This window comes from Rhea americana, unplaced genomic scaffold (assembly GCF_003343005.1).
Source record: "Rhea americana isolate MKP2758 unplaced genomic scaffold, rheAme1 scaffold_136, whole genome shotgun sequence".
Lineage (NCBI taxonomy): Eukaryota > Metazoa > Chordata > Aves > Rheiformes > Rheidae > Rhea > Rhea americana.
In genome coordinates this window covers 1,101,228-1,124,146 of record NW_028185439.1, presented here as the reverse complement: position 1 = coordinate 1,124,146, position 22,919 = coordinate 1,101,228, and the positions used below count along the sequence as shown (strand labels likewise).

The 22,919-nt window shown below is 34.9% G+C and overlaps 1 protein-coding gene across 2 annotated transcripts in view; it reads right to left on the bottom strand.

The window, feature by feature from the left end:
- PIGK (phosphatidylinositol glycan anchor biosynthesis class K) overlaps positions 1–22,919 on the bottom strand; it is a 72,569-nt gene that overhangs the window by 49,384 nt on the left and 266 nt on the right. For both annotated transcript variants that reach the window (XM_085298183.1, XM_085298184.1), the window contains exons 2-9: positions 21,646–21,699; positions 19,320–19,411; positions 16,130–16,265; positions 14,745–14,856; positions 14,283–14,379; positions 13,815–13,932; positions 12,567–12,677; positions 5,697–5,869 (exon numbers count right to left, since the gene is read on the bottom strand). In XM_085298183.1, the coding sequence (XP_085154309.1) occupies positions 5,697–5,869; positions 12,567–12,677; positions 13,815–13,932; positions 14,283–14,379; positions 14,745–14,856; positions 16,130–16,265; positions 19,320–19,411; positions 21,646–21,699 (893 nt within the window). The remainder of the gene's footprint in view (positions 1–5,696; positions 5,870–12,566; positions 12,678–13,814; positions 13,933–14,282; positions 14,380–14,744; positions 14,857–16,129; positions 16,266–19,319; positions 19,412–21,645; positions 21,700–22,919) is intronic.

The window sequence follows — 22,919 nt, the reverse complement described above, 5'->3', positions numbered from 1 at the left end:
TATAGACAGTGTATCAGTGTTGGTTCATCACCTTGAAACGTGTTTCCTTTTACATTAATATTAGTTTGTGTGTGTGTGTGTGTGTGTATCTAGGCGAAGCGGAAAAAAAATATTTACAAAACACTGTAAAAAGCAGCAATAATATTTAACAGCAAGTTAATGCTTGCCAATCTTTTTGAATCATTTTAGGCTAGTAAAACAAATTTATCAAAAAGCAGTTAAGAATTTATTTCATAATAACAGTAAGATGTAAGAGGGAAATATACATGCATAACTGACTAGTATGTTTCATGAAAAAATTACAAAATTCATCAGATGTTTCCAAAGAATATTACTAACTGGAATTAACAGTCGTAATCCCACTGTCAGCTCAATACRGATTATTAATAAATTAGTGCTGATTTACAACTTTAACATTTTACAAGATAAAATCCAAGAATAATTTTACTCCAAAAACAACAACAGAAGAAGCGCAACGCTCCCTCTTCCCCCATCTGGGGACATTACAAACAGCTCACGCGAAGGGGGAAGGAAACCCGGATCTTCTACACATCTGAGAGCCCCGCCAGCCGCCCGCTGCGCTCGCCCCCGGGGGCGCCGGCAGCCGCCGCTGCAGCAATGCTGCCCCCTGGCGGCCGCGCGCCGGCACCGCGCCGCGCGGCTCCCGCTCCCCGAGCCGCGGCTGCGGCAGCGGCGCGTCGCTATTTTCCTGCCGCAGCGTCCGCTGAAGCTCAGCCGGGCGGCCCCGCAGCACGACGGCCCCAAAGCTCTTTCTGCAGCACAGAGCCCCGGCCACCAAAACATAAACAAATAGAGCAACGCTGGAAAAAAAGTTAGGAAAAGAATAGCTAGAAAATCAAAGAAAAAGAAAACTTGCATCAGCTTTTTCTTTTCTTTCTTTTTTTTTTCTTTTTCCATTGCCACAACAGTGAATCAGGAAACAAAATAGAACCAGGATTTTTTTCTTAGAACAGGAGTTTTCAGAATTAGTCCTAAAATTAATTTTGAAGTACTCTAATCTAAGGCTTCGGGTCAGAAATCAGCAGTGACCTCCAAACAAACCAGCCTTTCTCACTTGAAGAGGAGTCAATGGAGCTACCAGCATCTACAAGGCAAACAAATTACCTGTCAGTTTGCAAACTGGATCACTATGGATTCAGGAAAATGCAACAGCAGCTTTTCCTACTAAGTATATAAACTGAAAAATAACTGGTAGAAAAGAAGAAAGGACAGGAAAGAGAAGGAAAAGAGTCACTAACAAAAAATTGATTGGGAGCATGTTAGCCACTAACATACTGCAAATGAACCAATTGCCCAAAATTATTCTCTATTACACAAGCATTCCTCCTAACTCAAGGGGCCAAATTATTTATTTGGGGAAAACAGTTATTGCTAGTAGAGCCACAATTCTTCTTTACAGAAGTATTAAAAATAAAGCCCAATTCTCAAAGGCAATGAAACTAGGATGGTTTTATATGGCACTGCCTTTAATTCACTTCTTACTACCCTCAAGAGAAATATTCACCCCTAATTTTCACCAATGCTTTCCTCTGATACATATCCTTTCCTCATGATAGGAACTGAAAAACTATTCTGCCTGGTTATACTTACAATCTGAGCAAAAAAAGACAGGCTCCTAACTCATCAGACTAAACTCTGTGCTGCTTCTTCTCCAGGATTCAGGATTTCTTCTGCAACTTAACACTTGCTTCCTCCTTCGGTTCACCTAAGAAAGGGATTTATACAAAGAAAAAAAAAAAKGCAGCTGAAGCCCCAGGACCCCGAGACCTTCAAGTTTTCTGCTGAAATTGGCAGCTAAAAGCTCAGTCAGGACTGAAGCAACTACTGAACGAGGCCTTTGAAGTGAACGTAGCTTAGACTGAAACTGCTATACAGAAAGGAAAGAGCAAAGGATTCTTCTTTCCTTTCCTTTTTTTTTTAAGCCTCTGCCTAAAAATACTCACCTAATTCAGTGTGGACAGAAAGCCTCTTCTTTTTCATCACTTGTTTTTTCTTTGTACAAATCTCAGTTGAAGTCCCCCCTCCATCAATCCTAGGATATCTGGAATGCTGAAATCTTTGTATCTCACAACTGAAAATTTTTTCTAGGTACATCAATCTTTCAGATGCATTCTCTGTGTATATTCAGGATACAGAATAATGTATGATGCAGTGTAGTACRTATATTACATTAATAAATGTATACCGCAGCATAGTAAACATAGGAAATATAAAAAAGCCTTTCACATTAACTTCACTAGACTTGTAATAACATTTTTGAAAAGCTTAATATCTCAGAAATTTAAAATTATTCTGTTGCAAACTTGGTGCAGCAGAGACATTCAAGCTGCTTTCCAAGAAGCTGGTTTGGATATGCAACTTGGAACTCCCCTGCCGACACCAAAAAGAATAAACCAGCCTGTGCCAGCCCCATCTTTTCCTGGCTATCTTTACGTACGAGTGCAATCTGGGGTACCTCAACAGACATCACATTCATGGAAAGCACAATGTTTGGCCTAACATTAAGCATGGAAGAATATTCAGCCCCTTCTTTCTTTCACCTATTAATTTAGGGCAAACTGCAATTAGGCAAGGCAGCATTGATTCAAAGATCACACAATTTGTRAAGTGTTGTGATCCGAAACAGCTGTGAATAACATTTAAAACATTCTCCAAACCTGTCTTTTTATTAAAGCATAACATTTTTAATTAAGGGAAAAAGATCTCTAAACCTTTAAATATTTCTCAGTAYGTACAGTCCACACAGGAATACATAATGGCATACAGCCTCACCTTTTCTACTTCTGAGATATCTTGCACAAAGYACATCCTCACCTTTCTGTTTCCATTGCATAAGCCTGTGAAAAATAACTACYATTTATGTGCCAAAAATAGTGCAAAAAGTGATTATTAAAACGACATGCAATGCCTTGCTGCAGTTCATGATTTAGAAGCTATTAAAGAGGAAAAATCCTGATGAGTAGTCAAACCATCCTCAAACTCCTGCATACAGAAACTCTACATACCACCTTTTGGAAAGGAAGAAGGAAATCATTCATCAAGTTTTCAAAGTAGGATAATACTATATGAAATACTAACATTTTTTTTTCAATTTAAAGCTGTAATTCTTAACTTCATTGTCGTAAAACAGATCTCTGCCACACCAAGAAGTACAGACTTGGAGACCTGTTTTTGAAGAATCTATTAAACTCTCTTTATACTATCTATAAAGATGTACTACAGTCTTCCAGCACCTCTACAAAGTCCATACTTTCTTCTCTATTAAAAACATTCTCTCTTTAAAATCTCCCAAAGTGGTTACAAAAAACTGAGAACAGAAGTCATTTCGGGAAAAGTATATCTGAACACAGTGCAACGAATAACCATTATTATTTTACAGGAGATCATTTAGAACAAATTATATGCTATGGACACTACGATTTACTTTAAGCTTCGTATGTGTGCTTCAGCTCCAAGCCCTACAGATTCTAAAMAACAAAACTATCTCTGGAAGGGGAACTTCTCACCTACTAAGCCAGAATGTTCAGATCCCTTCCATTTTCACAGATTTCAGTTAACTGGAATTATGCTCATGTACACAGCTTTCATTACACATCAGAAAGTGTCACAAAGATAACGTTCCCATTTATGCCTGAGTAGCTATTTCTCAACATTGCTTCCATGTGCCCAAGTCATGAGTATGTAACTAAAAAGCTCATAAATTAGCACAAAATAGCTCAAAATTAAAAGTTGAAGATTGCAATTTATAACTTCCTGTTCCAGTAAAGAAGGTCAAATACATTTCTCCTCTTAATTGTCCACAAGTTGGAAATACACACCAGTAGGTTTTCATCGCAGTTTTTGATTGGCAAAATGGCTACTATTTATCCAAGATACCTTTATTCTTCATCGAAGAAACAAATCTAGTCTCACTAAGCGCTGTTTTAAACTAAGGAGTCACAGAATAAGCTTAAGATGCATATAGTTGGTACTAATGTGCACAAYACAGATGAAAATACAGCAAGAAAGAAAAACGATTACGCTTAACTTAGAATCAAGAATGTGAATAATCTAAATTATATGCACCAGAGGTACTGTTATCTTTCTTGAAAATTTATAGAACTGTCATCCACTAACTTATGCTTTGACTGGAGTGATATTCTACAAGGCAGACTAATTTACATAAATTTATAGGTTAAAAATATTTACATGTCTGGTTTTAGGAGACTACTTCAATTCTTTCCTTCTAGAGGAAAGTTTCATAAAATGTAAAAGACACAGAAATACAAGAAAAATGCTAAATAAACTCTACAGTGCAAGCACATCTTCCTTTAAATGTCCCAATAGGTGGCAACAGAATACCAAAAATAAAAGCAGCTTATAACTTTCTTCATTGAAGTAATGGAAGCTGTTACAATTTCTATCAATTAACTTGTATTAGCAACTTTATTCAGACAGAAAGTTGCAGCTCAGCAACAGAAATCGTCATCATAATTAAGGCGAAAAGGCACAGCATTCGCAGAGCAGAAACAAAGTATCTATTAAGAAACTTTAGATGCCACATATTATGAAAGCCAACTAACTGATGGTTTAAACTCAGCTTATCTGAAGGAGCATGGATTTATAGTAACAAAAGGTTTCTGCACATTAYAGAAGAACTAACAAGGAAGAAAGAACATTTTTGGCTGATTTTTTGTTGTTATTGTTGACAGCCATATCTTGGTCTTTAGGAGTATTTATTTGCTAGCTAAAATAAAGGGGGGAGAATTTTTAAATAGAAAGTTTTCAGCTGATAAATCCCAGCTTTATGACTAACAGCATTCAGTTAGAATCTATTATATAAAACTGGCTCATAACCACATGACCTTCACATGTTTCACAAAGCGTTGATTAAGAATTTCATTTTGTCAGGCACAGAACACAGTATTATCAGATTCAACCTAGTACCACATTAATAATCAGTATTTACGGAGTACAGATAAACAAAAAGCACTCTAGAGCTTCAAAATTTCAACTGTAGTTGCAAGAAACTCTTCTGGTGAGTTTCTCTGTGGCTAGTTTTAAAGAATTTTTAAGAATATGTATTTTCAAAGTAGAAAATACTAGAAAATGCAAAAAACAATCCTATGTTTTCTATGAAAAACTGTATATAAAAATARAATTTCCTCACAGAAGAGGAAAGGAATATAATTGTTGCTGCCAGTAGAGATAAAAATTTCCTACTTTTAAACTCCACTTCCAACAGTTTTATGAAAACACATATTGACAAAGTCACTTAAGCCACACAGACACCACTAAGTTTCCACATTAAAACAGGACAGTTCAGTAGTTTTTTTTTTTAATAGACAGTTAGAATGGATTTAAGTAGAGACAGGTATCAAAAGCAATAAAATTAATTTGTTTTAAACTATCTCATGGCTGAATCTCCTGTTTACACTACACAGGGTAACAGTAGTCTTTGAATATGGTTGCCCATAAAGGGTAGGAAAGAATTCTCATTCTCTGAGTAGTTATTGCCTCAGGAGGTCTGCAGGAAATAGCTCTCTGAGCCTGCAGGACTATACYGGCTCCCTGATTCTTTGAACATAGCTGTAGCAAATAGACTGAAAAACAGTTCTGCTTTCCTTGACAGTTGAGTCTTTTCTGTTTCTGCTATGCAGAGCTATGCAAATCAAGTCTAAATAATGGCTACTTACTTGCTTTCAAAGGCAGCTAAACTAGGGTCCAAAGAAATAGTGTCTGTTGTAATTTCCACCTTTCTTACACTGCCAAAGAAGTCTGTTATCAGAACATTTTGAGGGTCTCGCTGAAAGAGATCAGTTCGATGGCCAGGTGTAGAAACACACAAACTTTTCGGACACACCTGAAACTGGAAAATAAAATGACAATCATATCTTGCTCCTCAATTAGTAGTCTCTATAGGTAGTTTCCAAAACAAAATCATTACAGAAAGAAAAATAAATATCACACATAACTTGTATTAATTTCAGTGCAAGTTCCACAGCTGGAAAAAGTGATTCAACAAAAATATTGAAAGGCACATGCATTCTTGTATTTCAGAAAACCTTTTCCATACAAAGCTATTTGTCACTACACATAAAAAAAAGCCTCTTGGTTTCACATTTTCACCAAAAGGCAACACATTTTYTTTTATTCAGCTCCAAATAAGGGAACAACAAAAAAAAAAAGTCTCTAAAGTCAACTATATAAAATAAGAATTAGTTTTAATCTTCCTATTTGATGTATAAATCAATGCTGCAGCTATGCAATTAAGTCTGGCTAGAAAGRTTACAAAACATTGGAAAAAAGGTAATGTTTTTATATTCCCATACCATTAATATCAACACAACAGTGTAAGACTACTATGAATGATTTAATAAATTATGATTTTCCACCACAGCCTTCACCTATCAGCCCCCAACAGAATCTCAAACCTCAAGTCAACGAGTTGAGGATTGAAGGTGACCCTGTTGAAAATAGCTTCAAAGACAGCAGAGTAAAAGCTGCTTACCAATTCTACTTTATGTTAGCTACCAAGGACATACAAGGCTGGTGCTCTTTTCATCTGMTAGTCCATTGAACTTCTGTCTTACTGGTTGTGACAAATATCTCCATTTCATTTCTAAAGAAATAACTTTTAAAACCTCTCTCTTGCCATCAACAAATACATTTTAAGAGAAAGAATGAGATCTATGTAAAGGATTTAGGTAAGCATACACAAAGAAGGAATTTAATCKCTGTTCTTCAAAAGCTAAAATTCACATCTATTGGACTCTATTGAGATTTTATCACACATTTACCAAAAAACAATGCATAACATCGCTGTTCCCAAGACCAGAATGAAATTCAGCGCATGCCTGGCTCAGTCTACCTCCTTCCAGGACACCATCAAATGTAGAAATACTAAAAACAACATCTTCTCTTATAAGCTGTAATCAACTTGTGCTAGTGCAGAGAAAACATTAAAATAAGCATTACATACAAATGTTATTTCAATTATGGGTATAATGATGTCRCTAGTTTGTTCAACTGAAGAACACACTTCCCCTCCAAAATTACACTTAATTTCAAGCCACAGTCACAACAATCACCCCCAYGTATTACAAAATTCAGTTTTTATTCCTTAAAAATATTTTTCTCCTTGTAGGCTGCATAAACCAGTGAAACCTAGCTGGAGTAGCAGGCTGGTAATGTTAGAGGTGCAACCACGTTATTCCTTTTACAAACACATTACAGATAAAGATAACTGACTTGTTATTCTCCTCAAGATAAAAAAGGGAGAAGAATAATCATTAGCAAAAAATTTTCAGGATCTTCTAAATTGAAGTCTCCCAATTATATTACTTCAAGCTAATCTCATTTCCTTTCAATATCCTTAAACGATACCATCAGCTAGAAATAGAGTATACTTTTAAATTTATAAAATGATCCAATGAAGCTTGGCAAAATGGGTTAATGTACTCATTGGCATATAAGGGAAGAAACTTGGTAATTCACATCTAGACACAGACCTAACAAGACTGTATGATCACCAACTCTACTGCCTGCTCTTTAAAATASACACCACAAAGTAGTCCAGTGGAGCACAGATACAAAAATAATTATGGAGCTAGGAAGGAAAAAAAAAATAGTGAGAAATATCAGGTGTAGATTTTTTTAATAAAAAAATAAGAGGAAAATTGATTCCAACATGGAATCACTTTCATGAGAAGAAAAAAAATGAGTAACAAAGATTAATTTAACATAGCCACATCAATTCTAACAAAAACTGGAATATAAATGAAATATTACATGCAGATGTTTAACTATAAAGGTGATCAACCACTAAAATAGTTTCAGTGGATACTTTTCTTTCTCCACTATGTCTGAATACTTTTCTAGAAGGTGCGCCTCAGCAAAAACAGACATTAGTAAGTGGTACTACAACAGCCACAACCAGAGCATCAGATCAGACGATCTGACATTCCCTTTCAGGCAAAGTAGATTCTAGGAAGCTTAGATTTTTCAGCCATTTAACTCTGTTTCCTTTGGAACATGTCACCCTCCTGTACTGTTATCCTATCCTGATTCTTCACAGARGGCAGCACCAGTCTCACCAATGGCTCCAGCACCTGTAACTGTTCACAATTCTTCCACCCCGTCTTTTGCATCTCTGAATAAATTGGGTCCTGTAGTATAAAAAGAAACCTGAGGAAACTATGAAATTACCCAGCACTGCAGGAGCATAGAAAGCTTGGGGGGGTGGGGGGCAGAGGGGAGAGGAATCCATAAATTCAGTGAAATCAATGTTCTGTAATTCTATAATCTCTGAATAAAGCATTCAAACTCTTTAAATTCTGGCAAAAATCCAGATCAAATCAAGCATATTTATCATTTGCTCTCTCCCAGTAGGTATTCTCAAATATCTTTATATATTGTTTATGGAGCTGAAATTATTCTGTTCTCATTTCAAAATATATCAAAAATAAAAAGTCAGTTCAGAAAGGCAAAAACTCTCTCCCAACATTAAAAAGATGAAGCAAAAAAAGAAAAACGCTGAAATCATACAGACTGTTGCTTCCATGAGAAAAGGGTCTACATTTTCATTATGTACATATTAAAATGCATAAAACATGAAATAGAAAGCCCCATTGGATTTTTATGAAGCTGTAGAACTTCTCCATTGSCTATCAAGTCTGAACAGCATGCTAATAGCTTTTACTGACACTACTTTCCTTCATTCAACATGTTTTTYGAGGCAATAGAAATTAACAGTCCCTTGGAACAACACTGTGTACACGTCCTAACACYGGAAAACTACCTTTTCCTAAGCGTTAAGCTTCAGTAGAACAGCATATAGTAACAAGACATTAGATGGGACAGGAATTATTGTCCTACCTGAAAAAGGGGAAGCAGCATAACCCACTGTGATTTATTTCAAAAGCAGACTTYCTTCAGACTGCAAGATAGACAGATGCTTTATCTTCCATCTAGATGTTAATTAGTTTTGTTAATAAAATTTACTAATATAAAACAGAACTAWGGTTTTGAAGATAAATGTAAGATTCCAGGCTATTCTGAGTTGGAGATAAGCTTAAAAGTTCTTAATTATAYGCAACAGCTGTCACCTATTGTAAATTTTCTACATGTAATTGACCACTCCTTAAAAACCTGAGAGGGGGAATCCTGCAGTATACCAATATGCCACAAACTGCTTCTGTACTTTAAAGCAGTCAAGCCCCCCCCCCAAAAAATTCACTAAATGCTATACTCATATTTCTAGTTGTTAAAATTCTTCAAGACTACAAATAAACATTCAGAAGATAATCACTCTCCCTACACAAATACAATGGTTGCTATCCAGAAAAGAACAGAAAACAGTTACTGAGCATTGACTTTACAGAAAACGCTTTTTTTAAACCTTTTTTAGTTAGTGCCATTGCTTAAAATACATATCAATATATTAAATTTGTTAAACATTAAATAAAGGACAAACCTAATTCTTTTAACACTATTTCATACTGAATATGACCAGAAACAGGGGRAAAATCTCTTCCCAGTTTAAAATGAAAAAACATGAATTTGATAGGTGATAGGTGTAAGAAAAAGAACAATGTCTTACGAAATAAGACGAAAAAGTATTAATGACAGCTCACCAATATCATGCAAAAGCATCACTGAATAACCATAAAGCAAAAGCAGTACAGATACCTTAGCACAGTACCATCAGCAAAGCTTTGACTCTGAATAACTCTGACAAGACTGAACAGAGTTTTGAACAATTTTTACTCAGCACTGCTTTGGGCTGGGAGAATATAGAGCCTCAAGCCAGGAGTGATTTGAAGGTCTCTTGATACCTGTTCATGTACTAGAACAGCACCATCAGCATTGAAACTATGAAACAGAGACTACTTCCACAACCTGCACAACAATGATTTACTTCCACAAGAAGATTTTGAGCCAAATTATGATCAAGAATTTGCAGTGGCACTAAGAAGAGGACTTCAACGTTACAGATCCAAATACACAGTACCAGTGTGAGAGAAGAATGCAAAGTAATTACACTACAGCAGAGTAACACTTTTACAAAGGTCTTTTGTCAAAAAAAAATAAATAAAAGGAAAGAAAGAAAAGAAAAAGAAAGAAAAAAAAAAGGAAAAGGTTAATGCTAGGTAAATGAARGACATTTTTCTTGTGCATGGTTTTCCACATTACTTGAATAAGGTATTATTTAGATAAAGCTAGACAATTCCTCAAAACAGAAACTTTATCTTGACTTTTCATAACAATTTTTTTAGCTATTTAATGCCAAATGATATCTCATGTAGAAATTTGAATCTTATTTTAAAAGCTTAAAAGTGTGACATTTCAATTTAGTCTTTTCTTTTTTTGGAATTGCAGTCAAATCCAAAGTCAGTCATTTGCTCAGCTTTATGCTATTTCCCTAGCAACACAGATGGAGCAGGTGGGGAGTAGGTGGAGTGGATTATGGGGAAAGATGTCTCATTCTTTGCAAGAATGCAAAATCCAAAATTTAGGTGGGTTTGAAGAGAAGGTGTTTTAAGAGTGGTTAGAGAAAATTAAATGGGCAATGCAATAAAAACGATTTTGCATTATACTGCTCTTAAAAGACCAGACATTAGGCATATCAGAAAATTGTACAACTTGTTATTAGCTACCAATTTTAAAGCTCTATGAGTGAGCCAGTTAGTAATCTATGTAATATGTTAATCTGAGTTTGGAAAGTGTTAAATTTAAAAACTTGACTTGGATAAATAGTATCTCTTTGYTATTAAACCAGCATAACACTAACCATGCATTCCACTGCCAAACTGTTCCCTGTAACTTCTTTCAGATAAATGAGACGATACCCTTACTTGTGGAGTAATCGTGTCATTTTGGAACTCTAAGATGAAAGCATGGAAAAAATATTGACTTAAAAGACAAGAAGAAGTCACATTTACTAAAAAACATACATGTTATGACTCAGTACATTACCATCACAAATTGTGATACATTTGGGTCCATTCTCTTCCCCCCCCCCCATAGCAATAGTAAGCAGAGCAATGAGGTACCATAACATGACTTACACAACATAAACAATTTGCCCGTAGGAGGTAAGTTACCTCAGCTCTTCCTAAGAACTCAGCACATAAGGAAATACAGTGACATAACAAAGAATGTTGAGATATCTTCTCTGAAGACTACAATGAAGACTACTTGGCAAGCTTACAAGTTTGCTATACCATCCACAATATCTGATTTAATATCTAACTAACTAGACCAGTTATTAGTTATACTAATTCCTGAGTGGTTTCTTATATACTAGAAAACATTCATTTTTGATGCTGTTATCACTCAGATCATTTTCTGGCAAGTTATTTGGCTGTTACCTGGCAATTCATTTTTAGAAGAGTGTTCTGGCCAATTCATTCAAACAACATTTTAGAAGTAGGCACATAATCAATAAAGAACTTGCATATTTTTCTTTAAATAGATTTATTTTAAAATGTTCTGTATTGCATGATAGTATTATATTACTGAATACAATATTCCATGATGGTATTAAATTGCAGGACAATTTCATTTCCTTGGTAGCAAAAGAATTTTGAACCTTAGTCACTGAATCAGCTCTGTATCARCATAAAATCTGTCAAGTGTGGGCTGTTTAGAGCAAATTCTACTACACACCTAACAGCCARGCTAACACTAGCCTTTGTGGACAGCGGGTGAAAAAACTTTTGAGCAGCTGCTCCTTTTATTGAAATGAATTAAAGACAATGTGCTCAGTCAATGGTTGATCTTAAATCATTTATACAGCCTGTCAAAATTTACAGAACGACTTGGCACCAAAGCATGTATTACTACAATATATTACCAATGTATTACTACAAGGAAATTAACATCTGAACAGGCACAAAGTGTTTATAGAATACATAAAATATAGTTTCTTTTTATTTACATCATCTCACTAGTTTACCTCTAACTGTTATAAAGACATTTTGATAAATTTCGTAATAGGTTATGGAGGGGAGGGTCTGCATCATATCTTGAAAGCTACAACTACTATTTACCCAAGACACAATAAACTCCAAACATACAGTTGGATTTGGATATCTCTCACTCTGGAGTCTATGCAGATACACAGAAAAATCAACTACTCTCTGTAGGGATTTGCAAGTGCACGGTTAAAATTCCAATTGTTTAAACCACCTTTGCAAAATAGCATCAATGGCTGCCTTCCCACATTTGCAATATGTCTGTTATCCATTAAGCTGATTTTATATACTTTTTTTTGCTATTTTTCATATGCAAATAGTTTTTTCAATTAACATTTAAAAAAATTTGTTTAGTGATGGCTGCTTTTTCTGTAACTAACTGAACAGTTTCACCCTGAGTAAAATCTCCAAAATGTTACATTACAATTGATTTAATAACAGTAATTCCACCCCCCCTCCCCCAAGCTGTTTCTGAGAGAAGAAGCAGGAGATCAAAAAGCTTTTGGAGCAYCCTAATGGACAAAATAAATTTGTTCTGAGAATGTTAAAGTCATTAGTATACTCGTGAATGTTAAGTATACTACTTACTAGGTCATTCATATTTGACTGACTGGATGGACGAATTTCTTCCAAGAACTCTAGAACATAGAATGTGTATCTGTCCATAAGATGAACTCCAATCCCAAGATCAGGCTGATGCTTAAAAACAACATATAGTAGTCATTAGGCATTTGCCACACAGAATTCAATATTTAAGGGGAAGGAATAGAAMAAAATAACATCATACAGGAGTTAGGCATAATGATTTTTTTGGTCCTAGGCAAATTATACAAAGAAAATGATTAGCCTTGAATAAACATTGCCACTGAGCTGAATAATACAAATTATCTTCATTTTTCTGGATTATATCCTGTCTATGTTTGACAAGAAGCGAGAAACTTTCTTCTCAACAGTTCAGTACAGAATTGCCTGATGCCCWTCACTTCCCAGAGCTTGTAAAAGCAAGTTTGGGAGAGAGAACTTATCTTTTAATAGTGGTATATCTTTTAATAGTTTAAGGTAATCCTGACCAGCTGGTTTTTGTCTGAATAGGACCTTTCTCTCATCACTCCTATAAACCCGATGAGATACAACTACAGCAGGTAAAAGGCAGCAGGCATTATTTTCTTTTATCAAGTGTAAGAAGCCCTAGGCTGAATATTCCTCACATCTATCTCATCAGTGTTCCCATAAAACTTCTGCCTATTCGAGGTAATGCAGAAATTGGCCACAAGCACAGAACTCCATCTTCCACTTTAACTATCAGCAGTGAACAGAAAATCATTTCCTCCTTCCTTTGTACTTTTCACCCAACAGTTCACGGGATTTGCAGATCCTCAAAACTTCTGTAATTGCTTGAGAGTTCTTCAAAAATTTATACAAGTGAACTGAAAGTGAGTAGGATAGTATCACAAAGAGTTACTCAAATAAAGGACCAGTATCAGAGAGGTRCACTAAAGTGACATGCAGAGGAAGAGATGAGTCATCATCTACCTTATAATACACCTTATGCATTGAATCATGCTGTTTATTGTTGTTTTATATTTATAAAAATATTGATAAATACCTTTGGTATTAAAGTTGCTGAAAAATAACTAGCCTCATTCTCTGGGACAGTCCAACAAAGTGGCAGGAAAAATATACTTATGAGTTTTGAAGAAAATTGGATATGCTGAAAACTTAATATATTAAATTCAGCAATTAGAAGCGAAATTTTTACTTAAATCAGTAAGACTGTGCTTTTAACTAACTCAGGGATTCTGAAAATCATCTTCAAGATCACAAAAACTTACTTACCGATAAAGAATCTTCTCCTACTTGGCTGCTGGCCAAGGCCATTATATTAGGTGAATAAAATCGTTCATACATGGATGCTCCTTGACAAGTATCAATAATAAACAACAATTCATTGTACCTGAAAAACAGAACAGCCTTCTTACTTGTCTTTCTTTAGATTGAAAKAACATATACATACTTTGTTTCTTAGTTACCAGGATAGCTGCTAGGAACTGAAGGAAGAGTAGAGTTCACACCCATTGATAGTTACATGTACGATTAGCCAAAGATACTCATTTGAGCAGCTGCAATTGCAGGAAGCCAAAAATAAAAACCAAAGCTAATCTTTTTGTATGCAATGTGTCAGGCAATTTTATGGACAATAGATAGCAATTGTTTTGAAAAGTAAGCAATAGTGATCTACCAGCTAAACTTCACATATGCTTATGAAATACACTATTCAATCTCTAAATAATACATTTTTCTTACCTTCTTTTCTGCCACATTTGTTCAAAGGCATCAGCAAGTTCTACATTTGTGATTTCTTCAGAATCTTGAAATTTTAGGAAACCATTTCCACCATGACCTGACAGGGGCAAGGGGATACAAGTTAGGGAAGCTTCTAAGTTATAGAAAAAACTACGACCCGGTCAACCAKCCTTCTAAAAAGAGCTAAATACAATTCTATTTCTCCAAAGGGACCCCAACAAAAAAAATATTATGATAGTAAAAACAGTATGTGTGCATCATTTAGACTGGAAACTATCTTTGCTGGGTACTGTTACAGGTTTTTTTCTTAATTACTGTATGACATGCTTAATAAACAACAACAAAAAGCATTCACTCTACTGTTTTTTGTTTATCTGGACTCCTGACAGGACTTCATGCTTTCAAACAGCCCCATTCTACTGAACAAAAGTCAATAAATTATATACACAAACCTATAATTACCCGTCATATATATTAGGATATTGCTTCTGTCATCAGAAAGAAGACGTTTAGATCGAGGTGTACTTGGTGGAATTCTTCCTGTTAATACACGCAAGAAATTTTCCACRGTAACCTTAAAAATAGAAGCACAAAGATAAAAATATTGATCAACCACTCTAGGCTGGACTCCATAAAATAAGTAATTGAAAAATAAAACACTGTTTATCTAAAAAGATGCAATACTGGATAGTAGAACCACATCGACGCACACTTTCTTTTAAAGGTTTTACTCCAATAAGGCTCATGATCACACAGTACTTTTTGTTTTATCCCACTAACATCAGCCTGTTGCTTTARTATATCAAATAAGTCTACTACCATTATAATTTCTATATACATCTTCATTGATCTGAAACCTACTAAAGTATGTAACTTTGTTCTACCAAAGTTCCTCATATACTCACAAAATGCTCCAACATTAGTGTGCGTTATCATGGAAAATAAACTTTAGATTCCCTCTGCAACTCAGGAAAGAAAAAAAAAATCAGTTTCAGTTATGTAAGTCTTCGAGTGACCACATCATCTGGAGAGTGATTGCAAAACATTCAATAAAACATCACTTGCTCTTCATGTAGATGTATRTAGCTTAAAAAATGCTAGTACAAAACTCACATGCAGAGAAAAAAAACACATGATGAAAAGAACATATCTCTATTTCTCTATCATATCTTTASTTCTAATAAGATTCAAAAATAAGATATCTACTAGATAGATGCTCCTATAAATCTTTATTTGCTTTAGTAATAACTATAAGCATTACTAAACCATGCAAGTGCTGTCCAATTTAAGACAACTTGGCAAAGAAATAGTCTGTTTGAAGTAGTATTACATAAAAACAAAAGGTGCTAAAATGCAGCAATTATTTCTATGTATTAACTATTTTACAATAATGACTAGGAGGAGGCTTATGTTTTATATTGATAAAAGCATACACTTAGGATACAAGTAGATCTCCCTATTAAACATTTTGCTGAAAATTTAACCGTAATGTGTATGCAGGATGATACACTAACCACCTATCTCTCTTTTCCACAKAAGAGAAAGTTCAGTAACATCTGTACATTCCTTGTATACAGAGTTCCATATATCCTCAGAATAATTGTGGATATTTTCTTCAAAACAGCTAACACACAACAATATGTTTCTACCGTTTAAAACGGTATACTAAATTTTAAATACAAATTCAGTATTACGTTTGGGGAGTACTTTTTAAATCTATTAGGTCATAAAAGCCCAGCCCAAATCTAGTAATAGAAATGGAAAGACTTTCTCAAACTGCATAGGTTTTATAAAGCCTTAAACAAAAACTACAAAAAAAAAAAGTTATTTAATTAAAGCACAGTCACCTCGTAACTTCGGTAATCCACTTCCACATCATCTCCATAAACATTTAGCTCCATGTTTTTATGACTAAACACAGTAGCTGGTTTGGGATTTCTGGGATTACATGCCATATCATCTGCCAGCATCAGCACAATGTGACTATGAAAAATAAGACAGAACTATTTCACACATTCTACTTTCACGTATCAGTCAAACAGAAATTACAACACAAACGTCCCATAACTAAAACAACAGCTTGTAACTTTAAGAAGATTCCTGTCACTGTAGGCGAAACTTTGCTCAGTTATTCCCTGTTTCCTTGTGTTCACCCTCACTATTATAAAGATACCACACATGCATACACAGGCAGTTGGTACCTACCTGTAGGATTTAGTTAGGCAAAGCTGAGTACAAGATTAGTTAGCATTAGCAACTTCATAGTACAGATTTGACAGGACCTAGGCCAGCAGAACACTTTATAAAAATCTGAATTTACACAGCACTAAATCATTTCATGCTGTTCCACAGAAGAAATCCCAGTACCCTCACCTTCTCTCACCTTCATCAGTTGAAAGCAGTATACTTATTCTTTTCTTGAAATCTGAGGAGCTCCTAAATATTTTTCAAACCATTATACTGAGTTCGATATGCTATTATCTGATTACCTGCACTAACAGGGAATTTTCTCTGAAGAACACAATCGGGCTAACACCAGACAGATTTGTCTTCTAAGTACCAAAAAAAAAAACACCCAGCAGTTGGAAGACTAACGCTATAAAAATGTCCTAGCTTGTATKCAGCCAAGGTCTGTATTTCGCTTGCCAGGGTCAGCATAGGGTCAACATACGTAACAAGTAGTAGATTGGAGACCTTTAGCGCTAGAAAAAACACGCTCAGATTCAGGTGAAGTTAGTTCTTTTCTCAGGTAACTCATTCTCTGACACAGTTCCTCCTGGACCAAGCAATCTTAGTATTCTACCAAACAATGCTTCTAAAAGCAAAGCTCTTTACTCCTGACTCACAAGATTCAGAGTTAAAAATGAAACTGTGACCGGCCATTTCAACAYCATTCCAGTATCTGTCATCGTTCACCTGTATGTCTGAGCACTGTTAAGAGCCATGTCATTACTTAAGTGCTGACACCGCACAGAAACAGACACAAATGCTCTCCCAGGTAACSTAAGCACAGATGCTCAAAAATAATCAGAGTAATCGATTTCAATGGGAATAAAAACCTGGAACAGGGTTCATACCTGGAAAAGATATGAAGCTCTAATGAGARAATTCAGAGGAAGACAGCAGCAGAGGAGAAATACAGACTTTTTCCCCACATATGCATACCAATACAAAATTATTTTTTTATAAAAAGSAGTATTATTAAAGGGGAGTTGGTTGCAAGTGTCAAAAATATACCCTGCAGATTTACTGAGATAGTAGTCTTGTGTATATTCATTTTATGCATTACACTCAAAAGAGAATATTCCAGACTAAGCCATCACTAGTCCCATAGTTTAGCACTATTTTCAATGACTGTGTAACAGTATTAAAAAAAAAAAAAAAAAAGAATAATTGCACATCACTCAGATGTGCATGGTAGTAGTACATACAGGTAAACGTGAACATGCCAAGTTTTAAGAACCACCAGATGGTATTCTTAAAAGTGAAATACCCCATGAATAAACAGAATCATTATGTGCAAATGAATGCATTGTTCATTCATTCAGAAAAAAAAAAGTGTTAACCTGTAGCTTAATTGTTAAACAAAAGTAATCTAATCATGTATTATATTATTGCTATTCCCTTGATGGGAAAYTTATATTGGATAATGATTCCAGTAATCAAAAGCAATTTCTCAGATCATTTTGGTTCTCTTTTATTCTAACAAAACTTTCCTCCTAATTGGAGAATTGCGAAAAAATGTCAACAAACCAGAGCAACTTACAACCATAAAACCAGAAAGCATTTCCTAATGAATTCTATTGTTAGATGACAAATTTGTTTAAACCAGCTGACTAACACAGTTCTGTCCAAAACAAAGCTATGCACAAATTCTACCCCTTCCTCTCCAAGAGAATGATGATATATTTTTAACATTTTTTTAAAAAATCTTATTAACATTTTGAATGAAATTTTGCAGCAAAAAAACCCAAAACTAAGTAAAAGAAGTTTCTCCAATGTTCTTGGGGACAAACTCACTTAAATCCATGTGAAAACTGCCAGAGATGCATAGAACTATTACAAGAATTTCTAAGCTAGCACCTATGATGCTTATGCTTCAAATGCAATATGAGGGAAGTTAGATGCTTCTGTATGATATGTGCAAAAAGTGCCACATATCTATGCTTTTCAGCCTACAGAGCCTAGGTGCTATTTTGCCTCAGATTTATAACCTCAAAATTATTRTAAAAACTAGGTTCCAATATCCTCGCTTTCAAAAATAGATAGAAGTCACTCTTTCAGTGACTTCTACCTGTTTACCTAGACATACTGGAAATACCACCAGTGAACTAGTATCATTCGTTTTCACAATTTTTATGCAAGTAAATTACATTCCAAAATAGTTATATCCCTAAAACATTCCCAGTAGTAACACAATTATTAAGACACCTCAGAACAATTTATTCATCCTCCTAATCTTACTATCGGAGAAAGAATAATATTTTAACCATCGTGCTATAGCTAGGGAAGTACAATTTGCATGGATTGACAAAGCCTTTGGCTTCTCCTAAAAATATCAAGCAAAATGGATTTTTCAAGGCTACTTTCAATATGTAGGAGCTGCTTTGTTCAACAACTTTAGTTTAAAGATTCTCTGTGTAGTTAAAGACAAGGAAGTCTTACATTTTAACTATAGCCAGGGTTGCTACCATCTCCACACTGAAAGGAAATCACAGTACAGTAAAAGCTATATATTGTAGTTATATTGTCACTTCTGAATGCATTTATCCATTTTCACATTATACTTTTACCAATTTATTAAGTGGTACAACTTAGTGGCCATATAGTTCCTCTTTTAATCAAATTAACTAGAAGTTTCATGATATAATTTGTACCTTTTCATTTTGAATATTACTGTACTTTTCAACATAGTGATGTGACTACATCTTTACTCTTATCCAGTTGTACTCTGAAGAGAGCTATAATTTTATACTGTCTCAGATAACAAGAGAACTTTACATTTGCAACCAATTGTATTCATCAAGATTCTCTCACCTATCAGGAATGCCCAGTCTCTTGACACTTCTGTACACTGAAAGAGTATTTGCCACGTGACGGTAATTAAACCAGAATCGAGATGTACACACCTTGAATTTTTAAGAAAAAAAATGCATATTAAACAGTGTAAAAGATACAAATTGGACTGATCCAGTAATCAGTATCTTCTCATGCATGTGACATCAACAAACTAGTAACAAATCAAAAAAAAAACTAGCTACACCAAGAAACTCATGATATAAGTTACATGAACCTTTGTTGTACCACAGTAATAAATGTTAAAAATAAACTTTAAGAAAAAAGTTTTTAACCATCTCGAATCATAAAAAGTCATAAAAATCAACTAAGTATAGAAAGTGGCACTTGGGGAATAATAATAGTAAGTGGATAAGCTAATTTTTTCATTTGCTTTCTCCATTTCAAATGGAAAAAAAAATCAAAGGAAGAGCTTTCATCTCAACAGCAAASCCATTCTAGGAGCGTTCTTGCATAAAGACGTAAGTGAGTTCATGCAGAAGCTCCACACAGGGGAACATATACTGAAGATGCTTTATATTTGAGTCCTTGAATGAAATAAAGAGCTAAGTGAGCTCTAACCAAAATCTGAATACAAACTCTCAAAAAATATCCAAGAATTCAGATGCCACTGTTTCAATTGGGTGAAGGACTGGGGATCAGCATTTCTGTACTTAAACTATTCCCTTGGTCTAGTATTATTTAATCTATCCTCAAAAGCTCAAGCCAATGAGATTCCAAAACCTATAGAGGCAACCTACTGTAGCTCTACACTAGCCTTTCCATTGCCCYTGTGCTTACATCAAGTTCACTGCTTTTTGTTTGTTCTACACCAAGGACAGAAACTTAGTTTCCTGCTGTTTTACTAATCTTTCAAGCAGATGAAGAAGCACTTTAGAAAAGGCAATTTTAAAGCAACAAAAACAGAAATGAGAGCAAATATGGCATTTAAGGTATCTTTTTTCTCTTAGTTTTTCAGTTTTAAATATACAACTTAAACAGTAACATCTTTAAGTTAGTTTCCTCTATATAACATTTTTTACTCTAAGCCTTTTCATAAAATGCAATRAGTAATAGCTTAAATGATAATCAAAACTCCACCTGAAAGGATCCCCCTTCACCCTCAATCATTGCTTCAGTTCGCAATTTCAAAAAAGCCCACAGGAATCAGTCCACAAAAACACTTGCCTTTCAGTGAGATTTAGAGTTCTGAAAACTAATTCTAGCAATGTAGCTGTAACATTTTTAAGACACTATCATCTGTCCCTGTCCTCTATCACCTCYCTTATAACAGAATGGAAAATATATCAATGCTTTACATAAAGGTCTTCATGGTCCAGTATATTAATTCAAATTCTTGATAAGGTAGTTTTGCACTGTGATCTCAGTCCTGAACTGCACAAAAACAGTAACACTATCATTTTCTTGATAAAAAAATTACTACCTATCGTCATGAAGTTAAATGTCAAATTTCTTAGCAATAAAAAAAGAAAAAAAGTTAAGCAGAGATTCTGTTGAGGACAGAAAGTAAAACTCCTTGGACCTGATTTTCCACTTTCCTTGTTTATAAGTTTATGATCATACTAATAAAAACATCAATCTGTAAACAGTATTAAAACAGAAAAGTACTTTATGTTTTAATAGTTTAAAGTTTGTACATTGTAGAATATAGAAATTACTCCTCCTGATTCAATCCATTACTATTAATTTTGCCTTTATATTGTTAAATTATACTATCTGGAAAGCAAGTATCTGCTACAGAGTAATTACAGTATRTTCTGAAACAAATTAGTCACCAAGACCTGAATTGCGATTAAGAACTAATTGTGTAGCATGATTCAAAGCTAATAAAAGATTCAAGGCAAAGAAAAGAATTAGGATAAGAACAATTGAGCTTCAACATTACTTGAATTTGCTTTATTCTAATGCAGTTGTCACAAAGTAGCAAACTTAACAACAAAAATGAGAAGTAAACTTTACTGTCTGTTCAAAGAGCTAAATTTCTCTTTGATACTATAGTCATATTGTTGTTCAACTGACAGTATGATAATTTACCCACTGYAATGCAAAACTTCTGTTTTATGAATCCTGCTGTTCTGAGTGCCTAATACATAGTTATACTGAAAAGATAATTTTAATATAGTATAGTAAATTTTCAGGGATAATTTCAAATAATGGTATTTGCCTCTGAGTCTTTATCTTTCAACTTCCGTCACGTGAACAGAATTCTTGAATGGCTGCAGTGACTATGGTGCATGACCGAAAGATGTAAGCATTATCTGAAGAACACAAACTGGACCAAGCTTACCAAAACTGCCCAGTTATTTGTATGACCACTTTTAAAGAACTGTTCTGCTTGATCCTGAAAAAGAAAAAAATATATATATTAGGCATTTTTCAGCAGTGAACAAAGAAATGATGACTTAYATTTTTGTTGTCTTCTCAAAACAAACTGTTCAATGCACATTTGTGCCTTTACTACATCTTAAAAATCATAAACCTTACAAAAGCTTCAAGACAGGTAGGTTTCCTTATTCCATTGCACATGGTTCATCTGTATGTTATAATCATTTTGAATAATCCCAGCTTTACCACAACAAGTGGAAACACAAGGTCAAGCAGGAAGAGCAAAGCTAGTGAAACGCAAAGAATACATCAACTGATTGGCAAAAATAGAAAACATAGGTGATAATATTTGAATAGTATTAACTTCAAACAGAATCGTCATGTTTATGCTCTCCAATTGGTTGTCACAGTGACCTCATCTATATTTTGATGTTACACTGAAAAAGAGATCGAAGGTAAGTTAAGCCTTCCAAATTTTTCCCTGAAACGTGCTGAAAAATACAGGARAAAATCAAGTTGGTCACTTTTACCTTAATTAAAACATAAAGCCACCACTATGCTCTATTCCAGACAACACTCCAAGAATATAATTTCTTATATTCRGGAGAATGATTTCCTGACCCACAATTTCTTCCCTATCAATAAAGGGGGAATTCTATTTCCATTGYTCCTCTTGCCTCTCTACTAGCAGATAAATTAAGCAAATCTGCTATCTTAATCCACTTTAAATTGAAGTAGATTACAGGGAACATTAGTGCTTCAAAACCAGGAGCTATGACAAAAGCAACCCTTTAAAAATCTATGTTAAGCACAGTCCCCAGCGGGCTCTTCAGAGGAGAGGGCCCCTTTCGCACAGATACATCGGTCAGGACAGAGGGTACAAACAGGGCTGGAACAGGACAAGAATCTAGATGGCACCAGATCTCTGAGGACCACCGGGCTGATGTCTGCAGCCTCACACAAAAGCCACAGTAACAGGGAAAAAAATTTTAAATATATGTAGTAATGCTGCATAACTTCAAAGAGCGAGCTACTTTCAGTTTGATTAGTAACTCGAAGACTCTAGCAAATGTTTCTATTTGGAAACCTCCAAACGTACTGAAAGAGAGCTTTTAAATGCGCACAGTTCGCACAGAACACGCGGCCCTGAGGACCCGCTTTTACTTGGGGACTTCCCGCACGACAGCGTACGGAACACTCGACCCGCGACCCCCAGACGCGGCGGCAGCACGGGCC